This window comes from Aphelocoma coerulescens, unplaced genomic scaffold, assembly GCF_041296385.1.
Source record: "Aphelocoma coerulescens isolate FSJ_1873_10779 unplaced genomic scaffold, UR_Acoe_1.0 HiC_scaffold_385, whole genome shotgun sequence".
Taxonomy (NCBI): domain Eukaryota; kingdom Metazoa; phylum Chordata; class Aves; order Passeriformes; family Corvidae; genus Aphelocoma; species Aphelocoma coerulescens.
In genome coordinates this window covers 5501-28329 of record NW_027183728.1, presented here as the reverse complement: position 1 = coordinate 28329, position 22829 = coordinate 5501, and the positions used below count along the sequence as shown (strand labels likewise).

At 64.1% G+C, this 22829-nt stretch overlaps 1 protein-coding gene across 2 annotated transcripts in view; it reads left to right on the top strand.

Annotated features, from left to right (window-relative positions):
* Positions 1-17521, top strand: part of MAP2K7 (mitogen-activated protein kinase kinase 7) — a 49456-nt gene extending 31935 nt beyond the window's left edge. Inside the window, exons 7-12 of one of the 2 annotated variants that reach the window (XM_068999428.1) lie at positions 1254-1361; positions 5716-5895; positions 8387-8467; positions 11585-11727; positions 11860-11905; positions 17323-17521. In XM_068999428.1, the coding sequence (XP_068855529.1) occupies positions 1254-1361; positions 5716-5895; positions 8387-8467; positions 11585-11727; positions 11860-11905; positions 17323-17457 (693 nt within the window). In that variant the 3' untranslated portion in view covers positions 17458-17521. Of the gene's footprint in view, positions 1-366; positions 1362-5715; positions 5896-8386; positions 8468-11584; positions 11728-11859; positions 11906-17322 lie in introns of those variants that run through there. The other variant, XM_068999427.1, reaches the window with a different exon arrangement.
* Positions 17522-22829: the final 5308 nt, after the last annotated feature.

The following is a 22829-nucleotide window of genomic DNA, read 5'->3' as shown; positions in this document are numbered from 1 at the left end:
ACCCCCAATGCCCCCCCAGTGCCTGTTCCAGTATCCCCAGTCCCTCCCAGTTCCCTCCCAGTGCTCCCAGTTCCCCCAGTATCCCCGTGCCCGCAGACGGACGTGTTCATCGCCATGGAGCTCCCAGTGCCCTCCCAGTGCCCCCAGTGCCCCCAGTGCCCCCAGTGTCCCTTCCAGTACCCCCAATGCCCCCCCAGTGCCTGTTCCAGTATCCCCAGTTCCCCCCCAGTCCCTCCCAGTGCTCCCAGTTCCCCCAGTATCCCCGTCCCCGCAGACGGACGTGTTCATCGCCATGGAGCTCCCAGTGCCCCCAGTCCCTCCCAGTGCCCCCAGTTCCCTCCCAGTTCCCCCCCAGTCCCTCCCAGTGCTCCCAGTTCCCCCAGTATCCCCGTGCCCGCAGACGGACGTGTTCATCGCCATGGAGCTCCCAGTGCCCCCAGTCCCTCCCAGTGCCCCCAGTGCCCCCAGTGCCCCCAGTGTCCCTTCCAGTACCCCCAATGCCCCCCCAGTGCCTGTTCCAGTATCCCCAGTCCCTCCCAGTTCCCTCCCAGTGCTCCCAGTTCCCCCAGTATCCCCGTGCCCGCAGACGGACGTGTTCATCGCCATGGAGCTCCCAGTGCCCCCAGTCCCTCCCAGTGCCCTCCCAGTTCCCTCCCAGTCCCTCCCAGTGCTCCCAGTTCCCCCAGTATCCCTGTGCCTGCAGACGGACGTGTTCATCGCCATGGAGCTCCCAGTGCCCCCAGTCCCTCCCAGTGCCCTCCCAGTTCCCTCCCAGTCCCTCCCAGTGCTCCCAGTTCCCCCAGTATCCCCGTGCCCGCAGACGGACGTGTTCATCGCCATGGAGCTCCCAGTGCCCCCAGTCCCTCCCAGTGCCCCCAGTTCCCTCCCAGTTCCCTCCCAGTTCCCTCCCAGTGCTCCCAGTTCCCCCAGTATCCCCGTGCCCGCAGACGGACGTGTTCATCGCCATGGAGCTCCCAGTGCCCCCAGTCCCTCCCAGTGCCCTCCCAGTGCCTGTTCCAGTATCCCCAGTCCCTCCCAGTTCGTTCCCAGTGCTCCCAGTTCCCCCAGTATCCCCGTGCCCGCAGACGGACGTGTTCATCGCCATGGAGCTCCCAGTGCCCTCCCAGTGCCCCCAGTGCCCCCAGTGCCTGTTCCCGTACCCCCAATGCCCCCCCAGTGCCTGTTCCAGTATCCCCAGTCCCTCCCAGTCCCTCCCAGTGCTCCCAGTTCCCCCAGTATCCCCGTGCCCGCAGACGGACGTGTTCATCGCCATGGAGCTCATGGGCACCTGCGCAGAGAAGCTCAAGAAGCGAATCCAGGGCCCCATCCCAGAGAGGATCCTGGGCAAGATGACGGTGGCGGTGAGGGGCACTGGGAGCACTGGGAGGGAACTGGGAGGGCACTGGGAGAGCACTGGGGGCACTGGGAGGGGACTGGGAGCACTGGGAGGGACTGGGAGGGCACTGGGAGAGCACTGGGGGCACTGGGAGGGGACTGGGAGGGCACTGGGAGGGGATTGGGGGGGACTGAGAGCACTGGGAGGGGACTGGGGAGGAGCTGGGGGGATTGGGAGGGAACTGGGGGGGTACTGGGAGCGCTGGGAGGGAGTGGGAGGGGCACTGGGAGCACTGGGAGGGAAATGGGAGGGCACTGGGGGGGAGCTGGGGGCACTGGGAGGGGACTGGGGGGGCACTGGGAGGGTACTGGGAGGGCACTGGGAGAGCACTGGGGGCACTGGGAGGGGACTGGGAGCACTGGGAGGGACTGGGAGGGAAATGGGAGGGCACTGGGGGGGAGCTGGGGGCACTGGGAGGGGACTGGGGGGGCACTGGGAGGGGACTGGGGGGGCACTGGGAGGGACTGGGAGGGCACTGGGAGGGAGTGGGAGGGCACTGAGGGGGACTGGGGGGAACTGGAAGGGGATTGGGAGGGACTGGGGGGGACTGGGAACACTGGAGGGGGGCACTGGGAGGGAAATGGGGGGGTACTGGGGGGGTACTGGGGGCACTGGGAGGGACGGGGGGAGCTGGGAGGGACTGGGAGGGACACTGGGGTGGCACAGGGGGACACAGGGGTGGCACTGGCTGGCATTGGGTGACAGGGCTGGCACAGGGGTGACACAGGTGGCACTGGGGTGACAGGGATGGCACAGGGGTGGCACAGGGTGGCACAGGTGACACAGGGGTGACACAGGATGGGCACAGGGTGACACTGGGTGGCACAGGGGTGGCACAGGGGTGACAGAGGTGACACAGGGGTGACACTGGGGTGGCACAGGTGGCACAGGGGTGACAGGGATGGCACAGGGGTGGCACAGGGTGACACAGAGGTGACAGGGCTGGCACACAGAGGTGGCACAGGGTGACACAGAGGTGACAGGGATGGCACAGGGGTGGCACAGGTGGCACAGGGGTGACAGGGATGGCACAGGGGTGGCACAGGTGACAGAGGTGACACAGGATGGGCACAGGGTGACACTGGGTGGCACAGGGGTGGCACAGGGGTGGCACAGGGGTGGCACAGGGGTGACAGGGATGGCACAGGGGTGGCACAGGTGGCACAGGGGTGACAGGGATGGCACAGGGGTGGCACAGGTGACAGAGGTGACACAGGATGGGCACAGGGTGACACTGGGTGGCACAGGGGTGGCACAGGTGACACTGGGGTGACAGGGGTGGCACAGGGGTGGCACAGGGGTGGCACAGGGGTGACAGGGATGGCACAGGTGACACAGGGGTGACAGGGCTGGCACACAGGGTGACACTGGGGTGTCACTGGGGTGGCACAGGGTGACACAGGATGGGCACAGGGTGACACTGGGGTGACATAGGGTGGCACAGGTGGCACACAGAGGTGGCACAGAGGTGGCACAGGGTGGCACAGGTGGCACACAGGGGTGGCACAGGGGGACACGGCGCTGTGTGCCCGCAGATCGTGAAGGCGCTGCTGTACCTGAAGGAGAAGCACAGGGTGACACTGGGGTGTCAGGGCTGGCAGAGGGTGACACAGAGGTGACACAGGGGTGACACAGGGGTGACACAGGGTGGCACAGGGTGACACAGAGGTGACAGGGCTGGCACACAGGTGGCACACAGGTGGCACAGGTGGCACACAGGTGGCACACAGAGGTGGCACAGGAGGACACGGCGCTGTGTGCCCGCAGATCGTGAAGGTGCTGCTGTACCTGAAGGAGAAGCACAGGGTGACACTGGGGTGACACAGAGTGGCACAGGTGGCACAGGTGGCACACAGGGTGGCACAGGTGACACAGGGGTGGCACAGGTGGCACACAGGGTGGCACAGGTGACACAGGGGTGGCACAGGTGGCACACAGGGTGGCACAGGAGGACACGGCGCTGTGCCCGCAGATGGTGAAGGCGCTGCTGTACCTGAAGGAGAAGCACAGGGTGACACAGGGGTGACAGGGCTGGCACAGAGGTGACACAGGGGTGGCACAGGGGTGACAGGGATGGCACACAGGGTGACACTGGGGTGGCACAGGGTGACACGGGTGACAGGGCTGGCAGAGGGTGACACTGGGGTGACAGGGATGGCACACAGGGGTGACAGGGATGGCACACAGGGGTGGCACAGGTGGCACAGGGGGACACGGCGCTGTGTGCCCGCAGATGGTGAAGGCGCTGCTGTACCTGAAGGAGAAGCACAGGGTGACACTGGGGTGGCACTGGGTGACACTGGGGTGACAGGGATGGCACACAGGGTGACACAGGGGTGACACAGGGGTGGCACAGGGGGACACGGCGCTGTGCCCGCAGATGGTGAAGGCGCTGCTGTACCTGAAGGAGAAGCACAGGGTGACACTGGGGTGACACAGGGGTGACAGGGCTGGCACACAGGGTGGCACAGGTGGCACAGGGGTGACACAGGGGTGGCACAGGGTGGCACAGGTGGCACACAGAGGTGGCACAGGTGGCACAGGGGGACACGGCTCTGTGCCCGCAGATCGTGAAGGCGCTGCTGTACCTGAAGGAGAAGCACAGGGTGACACTGGGGTGTCACTGGGTGACACAGGGGTGACAGGGATGGCACACAGGGGTGGCACAGGTGGCACACACAGGTGGTACCCCAGGACACGGCGCTGTGTGCCCGCAGATCGTGAAGGCGCTGCTGTACCTGAAGGAGAAGCACAGGGTGACACAGGGGTGGCACAGGTGGCACAGGGTGGCACAGGTGGCACACAGGGGTGGCACAGGTGGCACAGGGGGACACGGCGCTGTGTGCCCGCAGATGGTGAAGGCGCTGCTGTACCTGAAGGAGAAGCACAGGGGTGACACTGGGGTGACACTGGGGTGACACAGAGGCGACACTGGGTGACACAGGGGTGACAGGGATGGCACACAGGGTGACACAGGTGGCACACAGGGGTGGCACAGGTGGCACACACAGGTGGTACCCCAGGACACGGCGCTGTGCCCGCAGATCGTGAAGGCGCTGCTGTACCTGAAGGAGAAGCACAGGGTGACACTGGGGTGACAGGGATGGCACAGGGGTGACACAGAGGTGACACAGGGGTGACAGGGATGGCACACAGGGTGGCACAGGTGGCACAGGGGTGACACAGGGGTGGCACAGGTGGCACACAGGGTGGCACAGGGGGACACGGCGCTGTGCCCGCAGATCGTGAAGGCGCTGCTGTACCTGAAGGAGAAGCACAGGGTGACACTGGGGTGATACTGGGGTGACACAGGGGCGACACAGGGTGACACAGGGGTGACAGGGCTGGCACACAGGGGTGGCACAGGTGGCACACACAGGTGGCACCCCAGGACACGGCGCTGTGTGCCCGCAGATGGTGAAGGCGCTGCTGTACCTGAAGGAGAAGCACAGGGTGACACTGGGGTGACACTGGGTGACACAGGGGTGACAGGGCTGGCACACAGGGTGGCACAGGTGACACAGGGGTGGCACAGGTGGCACACAGGGTGGCACAGGGGGACACGGCGCTGTGTGCCCGCAGATCGTGAAGGCGCTGCTGTACCTGAAGGAGAAGCACAGGGTGACACTGGGGTGACACTGGGTGACACAGGGGTGACAGGGCTGGCACACAGGGTGGCACAGGTGACACAGGGGTGGCACAGGTGGCACAGGTGACACAGGGGTGGCACAGGTGGCACACAGGGTGGCACAGGGGGACACGGCGCTGTGTGCCCGCAGATCGTGAAGGCGCTGCTGTACCTGAAGGAGAAGCACAGGGTGACACTGGGGTGACAGGGCTGGCAGAGGGTGACACAGAGGTGACACAGGTGGCACACAGGGGTGGCACACAGGGTGGCACAGGGGGACACGGCGCTGTGCCCGCAGATCGTGAAGGCGCTGCTGTACCTGAAGGGGAAGCACAGGGTGACACTGGGGTGACAGGGCTGGCAGAGGGTGACACAGGGGTGGCACAGGTGGCACAGGGGTGGCACACAGGTGACACAGGGGGACACGGCGCTGTGTGCCCGCAGATCGTGAAGGCGCTGCTGTACCTGAAGGAGAAGCACAGGGTGACACTGGGGTGGCACAGGTGGCACAGGGTGGGCACAGGTGGTACCCCAGGACACGGCTCTGTGCCCGCAGATCGTGAAGGCGCTGCTGTACCTGAAGGAGAAGCACGGGGTGACACAGGGGTGACAGGGATGGCACACAGGGTGACACAGGGGTGGCACAGGGTGGGCACAGGTGGCACCCCAGGACACGGCTCTGTGCCCGCAGATCGTGAAGGCGCTGCTGTACCTGAAGGAGAAGCACGGCGTCATCCACCGCGACGTGAAGCCGTCCAACATCCTGCTGGACGAGCGGGGCCAGGTGAAGCTCTGCGACTTCGGCATCAGCGGCCGCCTCGTCGACTCCAAGGCCAAGACCCGGAGCGCCGGCTGCGCGGCCTACATGGCGGTGAGGGGACGGACAGACGGACAGACAGACACAGGGACAGCCCTCAGAGCCCCCTCAGGGCCGGCTGCGCGGCCTACATGGCGGTGAGGGACGGACAGACGGACAGGGACAGACAGACAGGGACAGCCCCCTCAGAGCCCTCACAGTGCCTACATGGCGGTGAGGGGACGGACAGACGGACAGGGACAGACGGACGGACAGGGACAGCCCTCACAGTGCCTACATGGCGGTGAGGGACGGACAGACAGACAGACAGATACAGGGACAGACAGACAGATACAGGGACAGCCCCTCAGGGCCGGCTGCGCGGCCTACATGGCGGTGAGGGGACGGACAGACGGACAGGGACAGACAGACAGACAGGGACAGCCCCCTCAGAGCCCTCACAGTGCCTACATGGCGGTGAGGGACGGACAGACGGACAGACAGATACAGGGACAGCCCTCAGAGCCCTCACAGCGCCGGCTGCGCGGCCTACATGGCGGTGAGGGGACGGACAGACGGACAGGGACAGACAGACAGACTGAGGGACAGACTGACACAGGGACAGACAGACAGACAGACAGACACAGCTCTCACAGTGCCGGCTGCGCGGCCTACATGGCGGTGAGGGACGGACAGACGGACAGGGACAGACAGACAGGGGGACAGACAGACACAGGGACAGACAGACAGACAGGGACGGACAGACACACAGACACAGGGACAGCCCCTCAGCGCCGGCTGCGCGGCCTACATGGCAGTGAGGGACGGACGGACGGACAGGGACAGACAGACAGACACAGGGACGGACAGACAGACACAGGGACAGCCCTCAGAGCCCCCTCAGGGCCGGCTGCGAGGCCTGCATGGCGGTGAGGGGATGGACAGACGGACGGATGGACAGGGGATTTGGGGAATCAGGGGGGATTTGGGGATCAGGGGGATTTGGGGGATCGGGGGGATTTGGGGGATCAGGGGGGATTTGGGGTGCTCAGGGGGATTTGGGGGATCAGGGGGATTTGGGGGATCGGGGGGCTCAGGGGGATTTGGGGGATTTGGGGGATCAGGGGGGTTTTGGGGCGCTCAGGGGGATTTGGGGGATCAGGGGGATTTGGGGGATCGGGGGGCTCAGGGGGATTTGGGGGATTTGGGGGATCAGGGGGGTTTTGGGGCGCTCAGGGGGATTTGGGGATCAGGGGGGATTTGGGGGATCAGGGGGGATTTGGGGGCTCAGGGGGATTTGGGGGCTCGGGGTTTTGGGGGATCAGGGGGATTTGGGGGCTCGGGGTTTTGGGGGCTCAGGGGGATTTGGGGCTCAGGGGGATTTGGGGGCTCAGGGGGGATCAGGGGGATTTGGGGCGCTCAGGGGGATTTGGGGGATCAGGGGGGATTTGGGGGTTTTGGGGCGCTCGGCCAATGGGGCTGCAGGGGGGGAGCCGTGCGTGCCCCTCCCCCCACCCCCCCCCCGGTGCCCCCAGACCCAGCTCGGTGAGGGGGGGTCCCGGGGGGGGCTCAGGGGGTGTTGGGGTCCCAGGGGGGTCCCAGGAGGGTCCTGGGGGGCTCAGGGGTCCCCAGGGGGGGCTGGGGGTCCCAGGGGGTCTCAGGGGGTGTTGGGGTCCCCAGAAGGGTCCCGGGAGGGCTCAGGGGGGGCTCAGGGGGTGTTGGGGTCCCCATGGGGGGCTCAGGGGGTCCCCAGGAGGGTCCTGGGAGGGCTCAGGGGGGGCTCAGGGGGGTCCTGGGGGGTCCCAGAGGGGGCTCAGGGGGTGTTGGGGTCCCCAGGGGGGTCCCGGGGGGGTCCCCAGGAGGGTCTCAGGGGGTCTCAGGGGGTGTTGGGGTCCCCATGGGGGGCTCAGGGGGTGTTGGGGGCTCAGGGGGTCCCCAGGAGGGTCCCGGGGGGGCTCAGGGGGGGTTGGGGTCCCCCAGGGGGGTCCCAGGGGGGGCTCAGGGGGGACTCAGGGGGGTCCCAGGAGGGTCCTGGGGGGTCCCAGGGGGGCTCAGAGGGGGTTGGGGTCCCCATGGGGGGCTCAGGGGGGTCCCAGGGGGGCTCAGGGGGTGTTGGGGTCCTCAGGGGGGGCTCAGGGGGGTCCCAGGGGGGGCTCAAGGGGGGCTCAGGGGGTGTTGGGGTCCCAGGGGGGGGTTGGGGTCCTCAGGGGGGTCCCAGGAGGGTCCTGAGGGGTCCCAGGGGGGGCTCAGGGGGTCCCCAGGAGGGTCCCGGGGTCCCCAGGGGGGGCTCAGGGGGTGTTGGGGTCCCCAGGATTTGGGAGTGGGACTCAGGGGATCCCCCCCAGTTTGGGGCTCAGGGGATCCCCCCAGTTTGGGGGTCGGGGGTTCCCCAGTTTGGGGGTTGGGGGTTCCCCAGTTTGGGCTCTGGGGATTCCCCCCCAGTTTGGGGGTCGGGGGTTCCCCAGTTTGGGGGTCGGGGGTTCCCCAGTTTGGGGTTCTGGGGGTGCCGGGGGTCCGCGCCCCCCCCCCCCCCCCGGTGCCCCCCAACCCCCCCCTGCCCCCCCAGCCCGAGCGCATCGACCCCCCCGACCCCACCAAGCCCGACTACGACATCCGCGCCGACGTCTGGAGCCTCGGCATCTCCCTGGTGAGCGCCCGGCCGTCCCAAAGGGACCCCAAAGGGACCCCAAACCCACCCCAAACCGACCCTAAATGTCCCAAAGTGACCCCAAAGTGACCCCAAATGTCCCCAAGTGACCCCAAAGGGACCCCAAATGTCCCCAAGTGACCCCAAGTGACCCCAAATGTGCCAAAGTGACCCCAAAGTGACCCCAAAGTGATCCTGAATGTCCCAAAGTGACCCCAAACCGACCCCAAATGTCCCAAAGTGACCCCAAACTGACCCCAAACCGACCCCAAGTGTCCCGACCCACCCCAAACTGACCCCAAATGTCCCAAACTGACCCCAAACCGACCCCAAATGTCCCAACCGACCCCAAACCAACCCCAAATGTGCCAAAGTGACCCCAAAGTGACCCTAAATGTGCCAAAGTGACCCCAAAGTGACCCCAAATTGATCCTGAATGTCCCAAAGTGACCCCAAAGTGACCCCAAATGTCCCCAAACTGACCCTAAATATCCCAAACTGAGCCCAAACCGACCCCAAACTGATCCCAAGTGTCCCCAACCGACCCCAAAGTGACCCTAAATGTCCCAAAGTGATCCCAAAGTGACCCCACATGTCCCAAAGTGACCCCAAAGTGACCCTAAATGTGCCAAAGTGACCCCAAAGTGACCCCACATGTCCCTAAGTGACCCCAAAGTGACCCCAAAGTGATCCTGAATGTCCCAATGTGATCCCAAACCGACCCTAAATGTGCCGACCGACCCCAAACTGACCCCAAAGTGACCCCAAATGGATCCCAAACTGACCCCAAAGTGACCCCAAAGTGATCCTAAATGTCCCAGAGTGACCCCAAAGTGACCCGAAAGTGACCCCAAACGGATCCCAAACTGACCCCAAATGTGCCAGTGACCCCAAAGTGACCCCACGTCCCAAAGTGACCCCAAAGTGACCCCAAATGTCCCAAACTGACCCCAAACTGACACTAAATGTCCCAAAGTGACCCCAAACCGACCCCAAATGTCCCAAAGTGACCCCAAAGGGACCCCAAATGTCCCAAAGTGACCCCAAGTGTGCCAAAGTGACCCCAAACTGACCCTAAATGTCCCAAAGTGACCCCAAAGGGACCCCAAATGTCCCAAAGTGACCCCAAGTGACCCCAAATGTGCCAAAGTGACCCCAAAGTGACCCCAAAGTGACCCTAAATGTCCCAGAGTGACCCCAAAGTGACCCTAAATGTGCCAAAGTGACCCCAAACTGACCCCAAAGTGACCCCAAATGTGCCAAAGTGACGCCAAACCGACCCCAAACTGACCCCAAATGTGCCAAAGTGACCCCAAAGTGACCCTAAATGTCCCAAACTGACCCCAAATGTCCCCAAAGTGACCCCAAACTGACCCCAAAGTGACCCCAAATGTCCCAAACTGACCCCAAACTGACCCTAAATGTCCCAGAGTGACTCCAAAGTGACCCTAAATGTCCCAAACTGACCCCAAAGTGACCCCAAGTGCCCCCAAACCGTCCCCATCTGTCCCAAAGTGTCCCCAAACTGGTCCCAGTCAGCCCCAGCATCCCCAGCTGTGCCCGACTGGCCCCAAACTGGCCCCGAGTGTCCCCAGTGCTGTCCCAGTGCTGTCCCAGTGCTGTCCCAGTGCTCCCAGTGCTGTCCCAGTGCTGTCCCAGTGTTCCCAGTGCTCCCAGTGCTGTCCCAGTGCTGTCCCAGTGCTGTCCCAGTGCTTCCAGTGCTGTCCCAGTGCTGTCCCAGTGTTCCCAGTGTCCCCAGTGCTGTCCCAGTGCTGTCCCAGTGTTCCCAGTGATGTCCCAGTGCTGTCCCAGTGCTGTCCCAGTGTTCCCAGTGTCCCCAGTGATGTCCCAGTGCTGTCCCAGTGTTCCCAGTGCTGTCCCAGTGCTGTCCCAGTGTTCCCAGTGTCCCCAGTGCTGTCCCAGTGCTGTCCCAGTGCTGTCCCAGTGTTCCCAGTGCTCCCAGTGACGCCCCAGTGCTGTCCCCAGGTGGAGCTGGCCACGGGGCAGTTCCCGTACCAGAACTGCAGTGTCCCAGTGCTGTCCCAGTGCTCCCAGTGCTCCCAGTGCTGTCCCAGTGCTGTCCCAGTGCTGTCCCAGTGCTGTCCCAGTGTTCCCAGTGCTCCCAGTGATGCCCCAGTGCTGTCCCAGTGCTGTCCCAGTGCTGTCCCAGTGCTGTCCCAGTGTTCCCAGTGCTGTCCCAGTGCTGTCCCAGTGCTGTCCCAGTGTTCCCAGTGATGTTCCCAGTGCTCCCAGTGATGTTCCCAGTGATCTCCCAGTGCTGTCCCAGTGCTGTCCCAGTGCTGTCCCAGTGTTCCCAGTGCTCCCAGTGCTGTCCCAGTGCTGTCCCAGTGCTCTCCCAATGCTATCCCAGTGCTGTCCCAGTGATGTTCCCAGTGTTCCCAGTGATGTTCCCAGTGTTCCCAGTGTTCCCAGTGCTGTCCCAGTGCTGTCCCAGTGTCCCCAGTGCTGTCCCAGTGCTGTCCCAGTGCTGTCCCAGTGATGCTCCCAGTGCTATCCCAGTGATGCCCCAGTGCTGTCCCAGTGCTATCCCAGTGCTCCCAGTGACGCCCCAGTGCTGTCCCCAGGTGGAGCTGGCCACGGGGCAGTTCCCGTACCAGAACTGCAGTGTCCCAGTGCTGTCCCAGTGCTGTCCCAATGCTATCCCAGTGTTCCCAGTGTTCCCAGTGCTCCCAGTGACGCCCCAGTGCTGTCCCCAGGTGGAGCTGGCCACGGGGCAGTTCCCGTACCAGAACTGCAGTGTCCCAGTGCTGTCCCAGTGCTGTCCCAGTGCTATCCCAGTGCTGTCCCAGTGATGCCCCAGTGCTGTCCCCAGTGCTCCCAGTGCTATCCCAGTGCTGTCCCAGTGCTGTCCCAGTGCTATCCCAGTGCTCCCAGTGACGCCCCAGTGCTGTCCCCAGGTGGAGCTGGCCACGGGGCAGTTCCCGTACCAGAACTGCAGTGTCCCAGTGCTGTCCCAGTGCTGTCCCAATGCTATCCCAGTGCTGTCCCAGTGATGCCCCAGTGCTGTCCCCAGTGCTCCCAGTGCTATCCCAGTGATGCCCCAGTGCTGTCCCAGTGTTCCCAGTGCTCCCAGTGACGCCCCAGTGCTGTCCCCAGGTGGAGCTGGCCACGGGGCAGTTCCCGTACCAGAACTGCAAGACGGATTTCGAGGTGCTGACCAAGGTGCTGCAGGAGGACCCCCCCCTGCTGCCCCCCGCCATGGGCTTCTCCGGGGACTTCCAGGCCTTCGTCCGCGACTGGTGGGTGGCACCGGGGGCACCTGGGGGGCACCTGGGGGGCACCTGGGGACACCCTGGGGACGGGGGGGGGGATGGGGGGACCCAGGCCGGGTGTCCCCAAGGCGCTGACTCCTCCCCCCTCCCCTCCCCCAGCCTCACCAAGGACCACAGGAAGAGACCAAAGTACAACAAGTTACTGGTGAGTGTCGCTGGCACAGCTGGCACAGCTGGCACCTGTCCCCTGGCACACCTGGCACACCTGGCACCTGTCCCTGGCACACCTGTCCCTGGCACCTGTCCCTGGCGTCCCTATCCCTGTTACCTGTCCCTGGCACCCCTGTCCCTGGCACACCTGTCCCTGTCCCCTGTTACCTGTCCCTGGCATACCTGTCCCTGTCCCTGACACACCTGGCACACCTGGCACACCTGGCACCTGTCCCTGGCACACCTGGCCCTGGCACACCTGTCCCTGTCCCCTGTCCCCTGTCCCTGGCACACCTGGCCCTGGCACACCTGTCCCTGTCCCCTGTCCCCTGTCCCTGGCACACCTGGCCCTGGCACACCTGTCCCTGTCCCCTGTCCCCTGTCCCTGGCACACCTGGCACACCTGGCACCTGTCCCTGGCACACCTGGCACCTGTCCCTGGCACCTGTCCCTGTCCCGTTACCTGTTCCTGGCACACCTGGCACACCTGTCCCTGGTACCTGTCCCTGTTACCTGTTCCTGGCACACCTGTCCCTGGCACACCTGGCACCTGTCCCTGGCACACCTGTCCCTGTCCCTGACACACCTGGCACACCTGGCACACCTGGCACACCTGGCACACCTGGCACCTGTCCCCTGGCACACCTGGCACCTGTCCCTGGCACACCTGTCCCTGTCCCTGACACACCTGGCACACCTGGCACACCTGGCACACCTGGCACCTGTCCCCTGGCACACCTGGCACCTGTTCCTGGCACACCTGGCACACCTGGCACACCTGGCACCTGTCCCTGGCACACCTGTCCCTGTCCCTGACACACCTGGCACACCTGGCACCTGTCCCTGTCCCCTGGCCCTGGCACACCTGGCCCTGTCCCCTGTCCCTGGCACACCTGGCCCTGGCACACCTGTCCTTGTTCCCTGTCCCCTGGCCCTGGCACACCTGGCACCCCTGTCCCTGGCACCCCTGTCCCTCTGTCCCCAGGGCACCCTCCCTGGGGGTCCCCATGTCCCTGTCACCACCCCCACGTGTGTCAGCAGCCGTGTGCCCCCCCCCGTGCCCCCCCCGTGCCCCCCCCCGTGTCCCCTCCGTGTCCCCCCCGTGCCCCCCCCGTGCCCCCCCCGTGTCCCCCCCATCCCTGAGCCCGTGTCCCCAAACCAGTGTCCCCAGTGTCCCCATATCCCCAGTGTCCCCAGTGTCCCCAGTGTCCCCATATCCCCACTATCCCCAGTGTCCCCAGTATCCCCACTATCCCCACTATCCCCAGTGTCCCCAGTATCCCCAGTGTCCCCCAGTACCCCCAGTATCCCCAGTATCCCCAGTGTCCCCACTATCCCCACTATCTCCAGTGTCCCCAGTATCCCCAATATCCCCACTATCCCCAGTGTCCCCCAGTATCCCCAGTATCCCCAGTATCCCCCAGTATCCCCAGTATCCCCAGTGTCCCCAGTGTCCCCAGTATCCCCAGTGCCCCCCAGTATCCCCAGTGTCCCCACTATCCCCACTATCCCCAGTATCCCCAGTGTCCCCCAGTGTCCCCCACTATCCCCAGTATCCCCAGTATCCCCACTATCCCCAGTGTCCCCAGTATCCCCAGTGTCCCCACTATCCCCAGTATCCCCAGTGTCCCCACTATCCCCAGTGTCCCCAGTATCCCCAGTGTCCCCACTATCCCCAGTATCCCCACTATCCCCAGTATCCCCACTATCCCCAGTGTCCCCAATATCCCCAGTATCCCCAGTATCCCCAATATCCCCAGTGTCCCCAGTGTCCCCACTATCCCCAGTATCCCCAATATCCCCAGTGTCCCCAGTGTCCCCAGTGTCCCCAGTATCCCCAGTATCCCCAGTGTCCCCAGTGTCCCCAGTATCCCCAGTATCCCCACTATCCCCACTATCCCCAGTATCCCCAGTGTCCCCACTATCCCCAGTGTCCCCAATATCCCCACTATCCCCAGTGTCCCCAGTATCCCCAGTATCCCCACTATCCCCACTATCCCCAGTATCCCCAGTGTCCCCACTATCCCCAGTATCCCCAGTATCCCCAGTATCCCCAGTGTCCCCACTGTCCCCACTATCCCCACTATCCCCACTATCCCCAATATCCCCAGTATCCCCAGTATCCCCAGTGTCCCCAGTGTCCCCAATATCCCCACTATCCCCAGTGTCCCCACTATCCCCAGTATCCCCAGTGTCCCCACTGTCCCCAGTATCCCCAGTATCCCCAGTATCCCCAGTATCCCCAGTATCCCCCAGTATCCCCAGTATCCCCAGTATCCCCAATATCCCCAGTATCCTCAGTATCCCCAGTGTCCCCAATATCCCCACTATACCCAGTGTCCCCACTATCCCCAGTATCCCCACTATCCACACTATCCCCAGTATCCCCACTATCCCCAGTATCCCCGGTGTCCCCAGTATCCCCGGTGTCCCCACTATCCCCAGTATCCCCAATATCCCCAGTGTCCCCAATGTCCCCAGTGTCCCCATATCCCCGCTGTCCCCACTATCCCCAGTATCCCCACTATCCCCAATATCCCCACTATCCCCAGTGTCCCCCAGTGTCCCCAGTGTCCCCCAGTATCCCCAGTATCCCCACTCTCCCCACTATCCCCACTATCCCCAGTGTCCCCAGTATCCCCAGTATCCCCACTATCCCCACTATCCCCAGTATCCCCAGTATCCCCAGTGTCCCCACTATCCCCACTATCCCCAGTATCCCCAGTGTCCCCCAGTGTCCCCCGGTATTCCCAGTGTCCCCAATATCCCCACTGTCCCCACTGTCCCCACTATCCCCAGTATCCCCAGTATCCCCACTATCCCCACTATCCCCAGTATCCCCAGTGTCCCCAGTATCCCCAGTGTCCCTAGTATCCCCAATATCCCCAGTATCCCCAGTATCCCCAGTATCCCCAGTGTCCCCCACTATCCCCACTATCCCCAGTATCCCCAGTGTCCCCAGTATCCCCAGTGTCCCTAGTATCCCCAATATCCCCAGTATCCCCAGTATCCCCACTATCCCCAGTGTCCCCAGTGTCCCCACTATCCCCAGTGTCCCCAGTATCCCCAGTATTCCCAGTGTCCCCCACTATCCCCAGTATCCCCAGTATCCCCACTATCCCCAGTATCCCCAGTATCCCCAGTATCCCCACTATCCCCACTATCCCCAGTATCCCCAGTGTCCCCAGTATCCCCAGTGTCCCCCACTATCCCCAGTGTCCCCAGTATCCCCAGTATCCCCAGTATCCCCACTATCCCCAGTGTCCCCCACTATCCCCACTATCCCCAGTATCCCCACTATCCCCAGTATCCCCACTATCCCCAGTGTCCCCAGTATCCCCAATATCCCCAGTATCCCCACTATCCCCAGTGTCCCCCACTATCCCCACTATCCCCAGTATCCCCACTATCCCCAGTATCCCCACTATCCCCAGTATCCCCAGTATCCCCAGTGTCCCCAGTATCCCCAGTATTCCCAGTGTCCCCCACTATCCCCAGTATCCCCAGTATCCCCACTATCCCCAGTATTCCCAGTATCCCAGTGTCCCCAGTATCCCCAGTATCCCCAGTATCCCCAGTATCCCCAATATCCCCAGTATCCCCAGTATCCCCAGTGTCCCCAATATCCCCACTATCCCCAGTGTCCCCACTATCCCCAGTATCCCCAGTATCCCCAGTATCCCCAGTATCCCCACTATCCCCAGTATCCCCGGTGTCCCCAGTATCCCCGGTGTCCCCACTATCCCCAGTATCCCCAATATCCCCAGTGTCCCCAATGTCCCCAGTGTCCCCATATCCCCGCTGTCCCCAGTGTCCCCAGTGTCCCCAGTATCCCCACTATCCCCACTATCCCCACTATCCCCAGTGTCCCCAGTATCCCCAGTGTCCCCCAGTACCCCCAGTATCCCCAGTGTCCCCACTATCCCCAGTGTCCCCAGTATCCCCACTATCCCCACTATCCCCAGTGTCCCCCAGTATCCCCACTATCCCCAGTATCCCCACTATCCCCAGTATCCCCAGTATCCCCACAATCCCCACTATCCCCAGTATCCCCAGTGTCCCCAGTATCCCCAGTGTCCCCACTATCCCCAGTATCCCCACTATCCCCAGTGTCCCCACTATCCCCAGTATCCCCAATATCCCCAGTGTCCCCAGTATCCCCAGTATCCCCAGTATCCCCAATATCCCCAGTGTCCCCAGTATCCCCAGTATCCCCACTATCCCCAGTATCCCCACTATCCCCACTATCCCCAGTATCCCCCCGTGTCCCCAGTGTCCCCACTATCCCCAGTATCCCCAGTATCCCCACTATCCCCAGTATCCCCACTATCCCCACTATCCCCAGTGTCCCCACTATCCCCAGTATCCCCCCGTGTCCCCAGTGTCCCCACTATCCCCAGTATCCCCACTATCCCCACTATCCCCAGTATCCCCACTATCCCCACTATCCCCAGTATCCCCACTATCCCCAGTATCCCCAGTATCCCCACTATCCCCAGTGTCCCCACTATCCCCAGTGTCCCCAGTGTCCCCACTATCCCCAGTGTCCCCACTATCCCCAGTGTCCCCAATATCCCCAGTATCCCCAGTATCCCCAGTATCCCCAGTATCCCCAATATCCCCAGTGTCCCCAGTATCCCCAGTATCCCCACTATCCCCAGTGTCCCCAGTGTCCCCAGTATCCCCAATATCCCCAGTGTCCCCAGTATCCCCAGTATCCCCACTATCCCCACTATCCCCAGTGTCCCCAATATCCCCACTATCCCCACTATCCCCAGTATCCCCAGTATCCCCAGTATCCCCAGTATCCCCAATATCCCCAGTGTCCCCAGTATCCCCAGTATCCCCACTATCCCCAGTGTCCCCAGTGTCCCCAGTATCCCCACTATCCCCAGTGTCCCCACTATCCCCAGTGTCCCCAATATCCCCACTATCCCCAGTATCCCCAGTATCCCCAGTATCCCCAGTATCCCCAATATCCCCAGTGTCCCCAGTATCCCCAGTATCCCCACTATCCCCAGTGTCCCCAGTGTCCCCAGTATCCCCAATATCCCCAGTGTCCCCAGTATCCCCACTATCCCCAGTGTCCCCACTATCCCCAGTGTCCCCAATATCCCCACTATCCCCAGTGTCCCCAGTATCCCCAGTATCCCCAGTGTCCCCACTATCCCCAATATCCCCACTATCCCCAGTGTCCCCACTATCCCCACTATCCCCAGTATCCCCACTATCCCCACTATCCCCAGTGTCCCCCACTATCCCCAGTATCCCCAGTGTCCCCACTATCCCCAGTATCCCCAGTGTCCCCAATATCCCCACTATCCCCAGTATCCCCAGTATCCCCAGTGTCCCCACTATCCCCAGTATCCCCAGTATCCCCAGTATCCCCAGTATCCCCCCGTGTCCCCACAGGAGCACACCTTCATCAAGCGCTACGAGACGCTCGAGGTGGACGTGGCCACCTGGTTCAAGGACGTGATGGCCCGGACAGAGTCCCCACGCCCGGGGGGTGGCCTGGGCCACCACCTGCCCTTCTTCAGCAGGTAGCGCCCGCCCGGCGCCGCCTGCCCGGCCCGGGGACACCCCGGGGACACCCCGGGGACACCCCAGGGACACCGGGGACACCGAGGACACCCCGGGGACACCCCAGGGACACCGGGGACACCGAGGACACCCCGGGGACACCCCAGGGACACCCCGGGGACACTGGGGACAGCCGTGGGACACCCTGTGTGACACCAAGGACACCCCAGGGACACCCTGTGTGACACCAAGGACACCCCGGGGACACCCCAGGGACACCCTGGGGACACCGAGGACAGCCGTGGGACACCCTGTGTGACACCAAGGACACCCCAGGGACACCGAGGACACCCCAGGGACACCCCAGGGACACCGGGGACAGCCGTGGGACGCCCTGTGGGACACCGGGGACAGCCCTGGGACACCCCAAGGACACCCCAGGGACACCCTGGGGACACCGAGGACACCCCAGGGACACCCTGGGGACACCGAGGACACCCCAGGGACACCCCGGGGACAGCTGTGGGACACCGAGGACACCCCGGGGACACCCTGTGTGACACTGAGGACACCCCGGGGACACCCCGGGGACACCCCAGGGACACCCCGGGGACACCCCAGTGACACCCCGGGGACAGCTGTGTGACACCCTCTGTGACACCGGGGACACCGGGGACACCCTGGGGACAGCTCTGGGACAGCCCGGGGACACCGAGGACACCCCAGGGACACCCCGGGGACACCCTGGGGACAGCTGTGGGACACCCTGTGTGACACTGGGGACACCCTGGGGACACCGAGGACACCCTGGGGACACCCTGTGTGACACCGGGGACACCCTGGGGACACCCTGGGGACACCCTCTGTGACACCGGGGACACCCCGGGGACACCCCAGGGACAGCTGTGTGACACCCTGTGTGACACCCTGTGTGACACCCTCTGTGACACCGGGGACACCCCGGGGACACCCCGGGGACACCCTGGGGACACCCTGTGTGACACCACCCAGGATGGGGACACAGGGACACCCTGGGGACACCCCTGTGACACCCACCCGGGACAGTGACACCCAGGACACCCCCTGGGACACCCACCCGGGACAGTGACACCCAGGACACCCCCTGTGACACCCACCTGGGACAGGTGACAGGCAAGATGACGGCGACACTGCCACGGCCACCACAGCCCCCGCGTGTCCCAGTGTGTCCCAGTATGTCCCAGTGTGTCCCCTCCCGCTGTCCCCACCTTCCCAAGGCCGGGGACACCGCTGTCCCCTCGGCGTCCCCCCGGCCGTGCCTCAGTTTCCCACAGGGCCCCGTGTGGGGACAGGACGGGGACGTGGCACCGAGGACGTGGCACTCCGGGAGGTGGCACTGGGAGGTGGCACTGGGAGGTGACACTCTGGGATGTGGCCCAGGGGCACGGGTGTGGCACGGGTGTGGCACGGGTGTGGCACGGGTGTGGCACTGCCGGGGTCTGGGGATGTGGCACTCGGCCCCGAGGCGACCGAGGACACGCGGGGACGTTGAGGGGACACGGAGGTGGCACCGGAACGTGGCACGGGGGACAGGGGACAACGTGGAGACCCAGCAGGGCATGTGACAGCGAGGGGACACGGAAGGATGGCACCGGGATGGCACCGGGATGTGACACGGGGACGCAGCAGTGAGGTGGCACCGGGATGTGACACGGGGACACAGCGATGAGATGGCACCAGGATGTGACACGGGGATGGCACCAGGATGGCACAGGATGGAGATGGCACCAGGATGTGACACGGGGACACAGCAGTGAGGTGGCACCAGGATGTGACACAGGGATGGCACCAGGATGGCACAGGATGGAGATGGCACCAGGATGTGACACGGGGACACGGGACAGAGATGGCACCGGAAACGACACGGGAATGGCACCAGGATGGCGATGGCACCGGGAAGTGACACGGGACAGAGATGGCACCAGGATGTGACACGGGGATGGCACCAGGATGGCACCGGGATGGCAATGGCACCAAGAAGTGACACCGGACAGAGATGGCACCGGGATGTGACATGGGGATGGCACCAGGATGGCGATGGCACCGGGATGTGACACCGGACACAGGCGTCCCTGGGATGTGACACGGGGATGGCACCAGGATGGCACCGGGATGTGACATGGGGATGGCACCAGGATGGCGATGGCGCCGGGATGTGACACGGGACAGAGATGGCACCGGGATGTGACACGGGGATGGCACCAGGATGGCGATGGCACCGGGATGTGACACGGGACAGAGATGGCACCAGGATGTGACACGGGGATGGCATCAGGGTGTGACACAGGACGGAGATGGCACCGGGATGTGACACCGGACACAGGTGGCACCGGGATGTGACACCGGACAGAGGCGTCCCCGGGATGTGACACGGGGATGGCACCAGGATGGCACAGGACACAGATGTCACCAGGCTGTGACAGCGGGCACACGGACACGTCCCGGGGCTGTGACACCGGGATGTGGCACCGGGATGTGACACCGGGCTGTGACACCGGGATGTGGCACCGAGATGTGACACCGAGATGTGGCACCGGGATGTGGCACCGAGATGTGACACCGAGATGTGACACTGGGATGTGGCACCGTGGCACCGAGATGTGGCACCGGGATGTGACACCGAGATGTGACACCGGGATGTGGCACCGAGATGTGACACCGGGATGTGGCACCATGGCACCGGGCTGTGGCACCGGGCTGTGGCACCGAGATGTGGCACCGAGATGTGGCACCGGGCTGTGGCACCGGGATGTGACACCGGGATGTGACACTGTGGCACCGGGATGTGACACCAAGATGTGACACCGGGATGTGGCACCGTAGCACCGAGATGTGACACCGGGCTGTGACACCGGGCTGTGGCACCGGGCTGTGGCACCGAGATGTGACACCGGGCTGTGACACCGGGCTGTGGCACCGAGATGTGACACCGTGACACCGAGATGCGACACCGGGATGTGACACTGAGATGTGACACCGGGATGTGGCACCGTGGCACCGGGATGTGACACCGTGGCACCGAGATGTGACACCGGGATGTGACACCAGGCTGTGGCACCGAGATGTGACACCGGGATGTGACACTGTGGCACCGAGATGTGGCACCGGGATGTGACACCGGGATGTGGCACTGGGCTGTGACACCGAGATGTGACACCGGGATGTGACACCGGGATGTGGCACCGGGATGTGGCACCGGGATGTGACACCGGGATGTGACACCAGGATGTGGCACCGGGATGTGACACCGGGCTGTGACACCGGGATGTGGCACCGAGATGTGACACCGGGCTGTGGCACCGGGGGGACACGGCCCGGGGTGGCCGCGGGTGGCACGGTGACAATCAGGGCGGGGCCGTGTCCCCGCGGTGTCCCCGCGGTGTCCCCGGGGCCGGTGCAGTTTTAGTGCATTGGGGGCGCGGGCGGCGCCGCCCCCGCCACCCTCATTAATTATTATTATTAATTATTATTATTATTATTATTGTTATTATTATTATTATAAATGGCATGTGGAACCCGAGGGGCCGCGTCGGCGTCCGGCTCTGGGGACACTGGGAAACATTTGGGGGACATTGGGGACATTGGGGTGGGGACACAGGGAGAGGGACATGGGGGACATTGGGGTGGGGAGGGGGGACACGGGGAGAGGGACATGGGGGCATTGGGGTGGGGAGGGGGACATGGGGAGAGGGACATGGGGGCATTGGGGTGGGGAGGGGGACATTGGGGACATTGGGGTGGGGAGGGGGGACATGGGGAGAGGGACATTGGGGACATTGGGGACATTGGGGAGAGGGACATCAGGGAGGAGGGGATGGGGACATTGGGGTAGGGAGGGGGGACATCGGGGACATTGGGGACATTTGGGAGGAGGGGATGGGGACACGGGGAGAGGGACATTGGGGACATTGGGGTGGGGAGAGGGACATGGGGACATTGGGGAGGAGGGGATGGGGACATTGGGGACATCAGGGTAGGGAGGGGGGACACGGGGAGGGACATGGGGACATTGGGATGCAGAAGGGGGACATTGGGGACATTGGGGAGGAGGGGATGGGGACACGGGGAGACATCGGGGACATTGGGGACATTGGGTGGGGACACGGGGAGAGGGACATTGGGGACATCGGGGACATTGGGGTGGGGAGGGGGACACGGGGGGACATTGGGGTGGAGGGGATGGGGACATGGGGAGGGGACATCGGGGACATCGGGGACATTGGGATGGGGACACGGGAGAGGGACATTGGGATGGGGAGGGGGGACATCGGGGACATTTGGGAGGAGGGAATGGGGACACGGGGAGAGGGACATTGGGGACATCGGGGACATTGGGGACATTGGGGATGGGGACATTGGGAGAGGGACATTGGGGACATCGGGGACATTGGGGTGGGGACACAGGGAGAGGGACATTGGGGACATTGGGGTGGGATGGGGGGTTATGGGGGGACAGGGACATTGGGGTGGAGGGGATGGGGACACGGGGACATCGGGGACATTGGGGTGGGGAGGGGGGACATTGGGGACATTGGGGTGGGGAGGGGGGACATGGGGAGGGGACATTGGGATGGGGAGGGGGGACATCGGGGACATTGGGGACATTGGGGTGGGGAGGGGGGACACGGGGAGAGGGACATTGGGGACATTGGGGTGGGAACATGGGGAGAGGGACAGGGACATTGGGGTGGAGGGGATAGGGACACGGGGAGAGGGACACTGGGGTGGGGAGGGGGGACATCGGGGACATTGGGGTGGAGGGGAGGAGGGGATGGGGACACGGGAGAGGGACATTGGGGACATTGGGGAGGAGGGGATGGGGACATTGGGGACATTGGGGTGGGGAGAGGGACACGGGGAGAGGGACATTGGGATGGGGAGGGGGGACATCGGGGACATTGGGGACATTTGGGAGGAGGGAATGGGGACACGGGGAGAGGGACATTGGGGACATCGGGGACATTGGGGACATTGGGGTGGGGAGGGGGGACACGGGGGGACATTGGGGAGGAGGGGATGGAGACATGGGGAGAGGGACATCGGGGACATCGGGGACATTGGGGACATTGGGGTGGGGAGGGGGGACACGGGGGGACATTGGGGAGGAGGGGAGAGGGACATTGGGGTGGGGAGGGGGGACATCGGGGACATTGGGGACATTGGGGAGGAGGGGATGGGGACACGGGGACATTGGGGACATTGGGGTGGGGACACGGGAGAGGGACATGGGGACATTGGGATGGGGAGGGGGGTCACGGGGGGACATTGGGGGCATTGGGGAGGAGGGGATGGGGACACGGGGAGAGGGACATGGGGACATTGGGATGGGGAGGGGGGTCACGGGGGGACATTGGGGG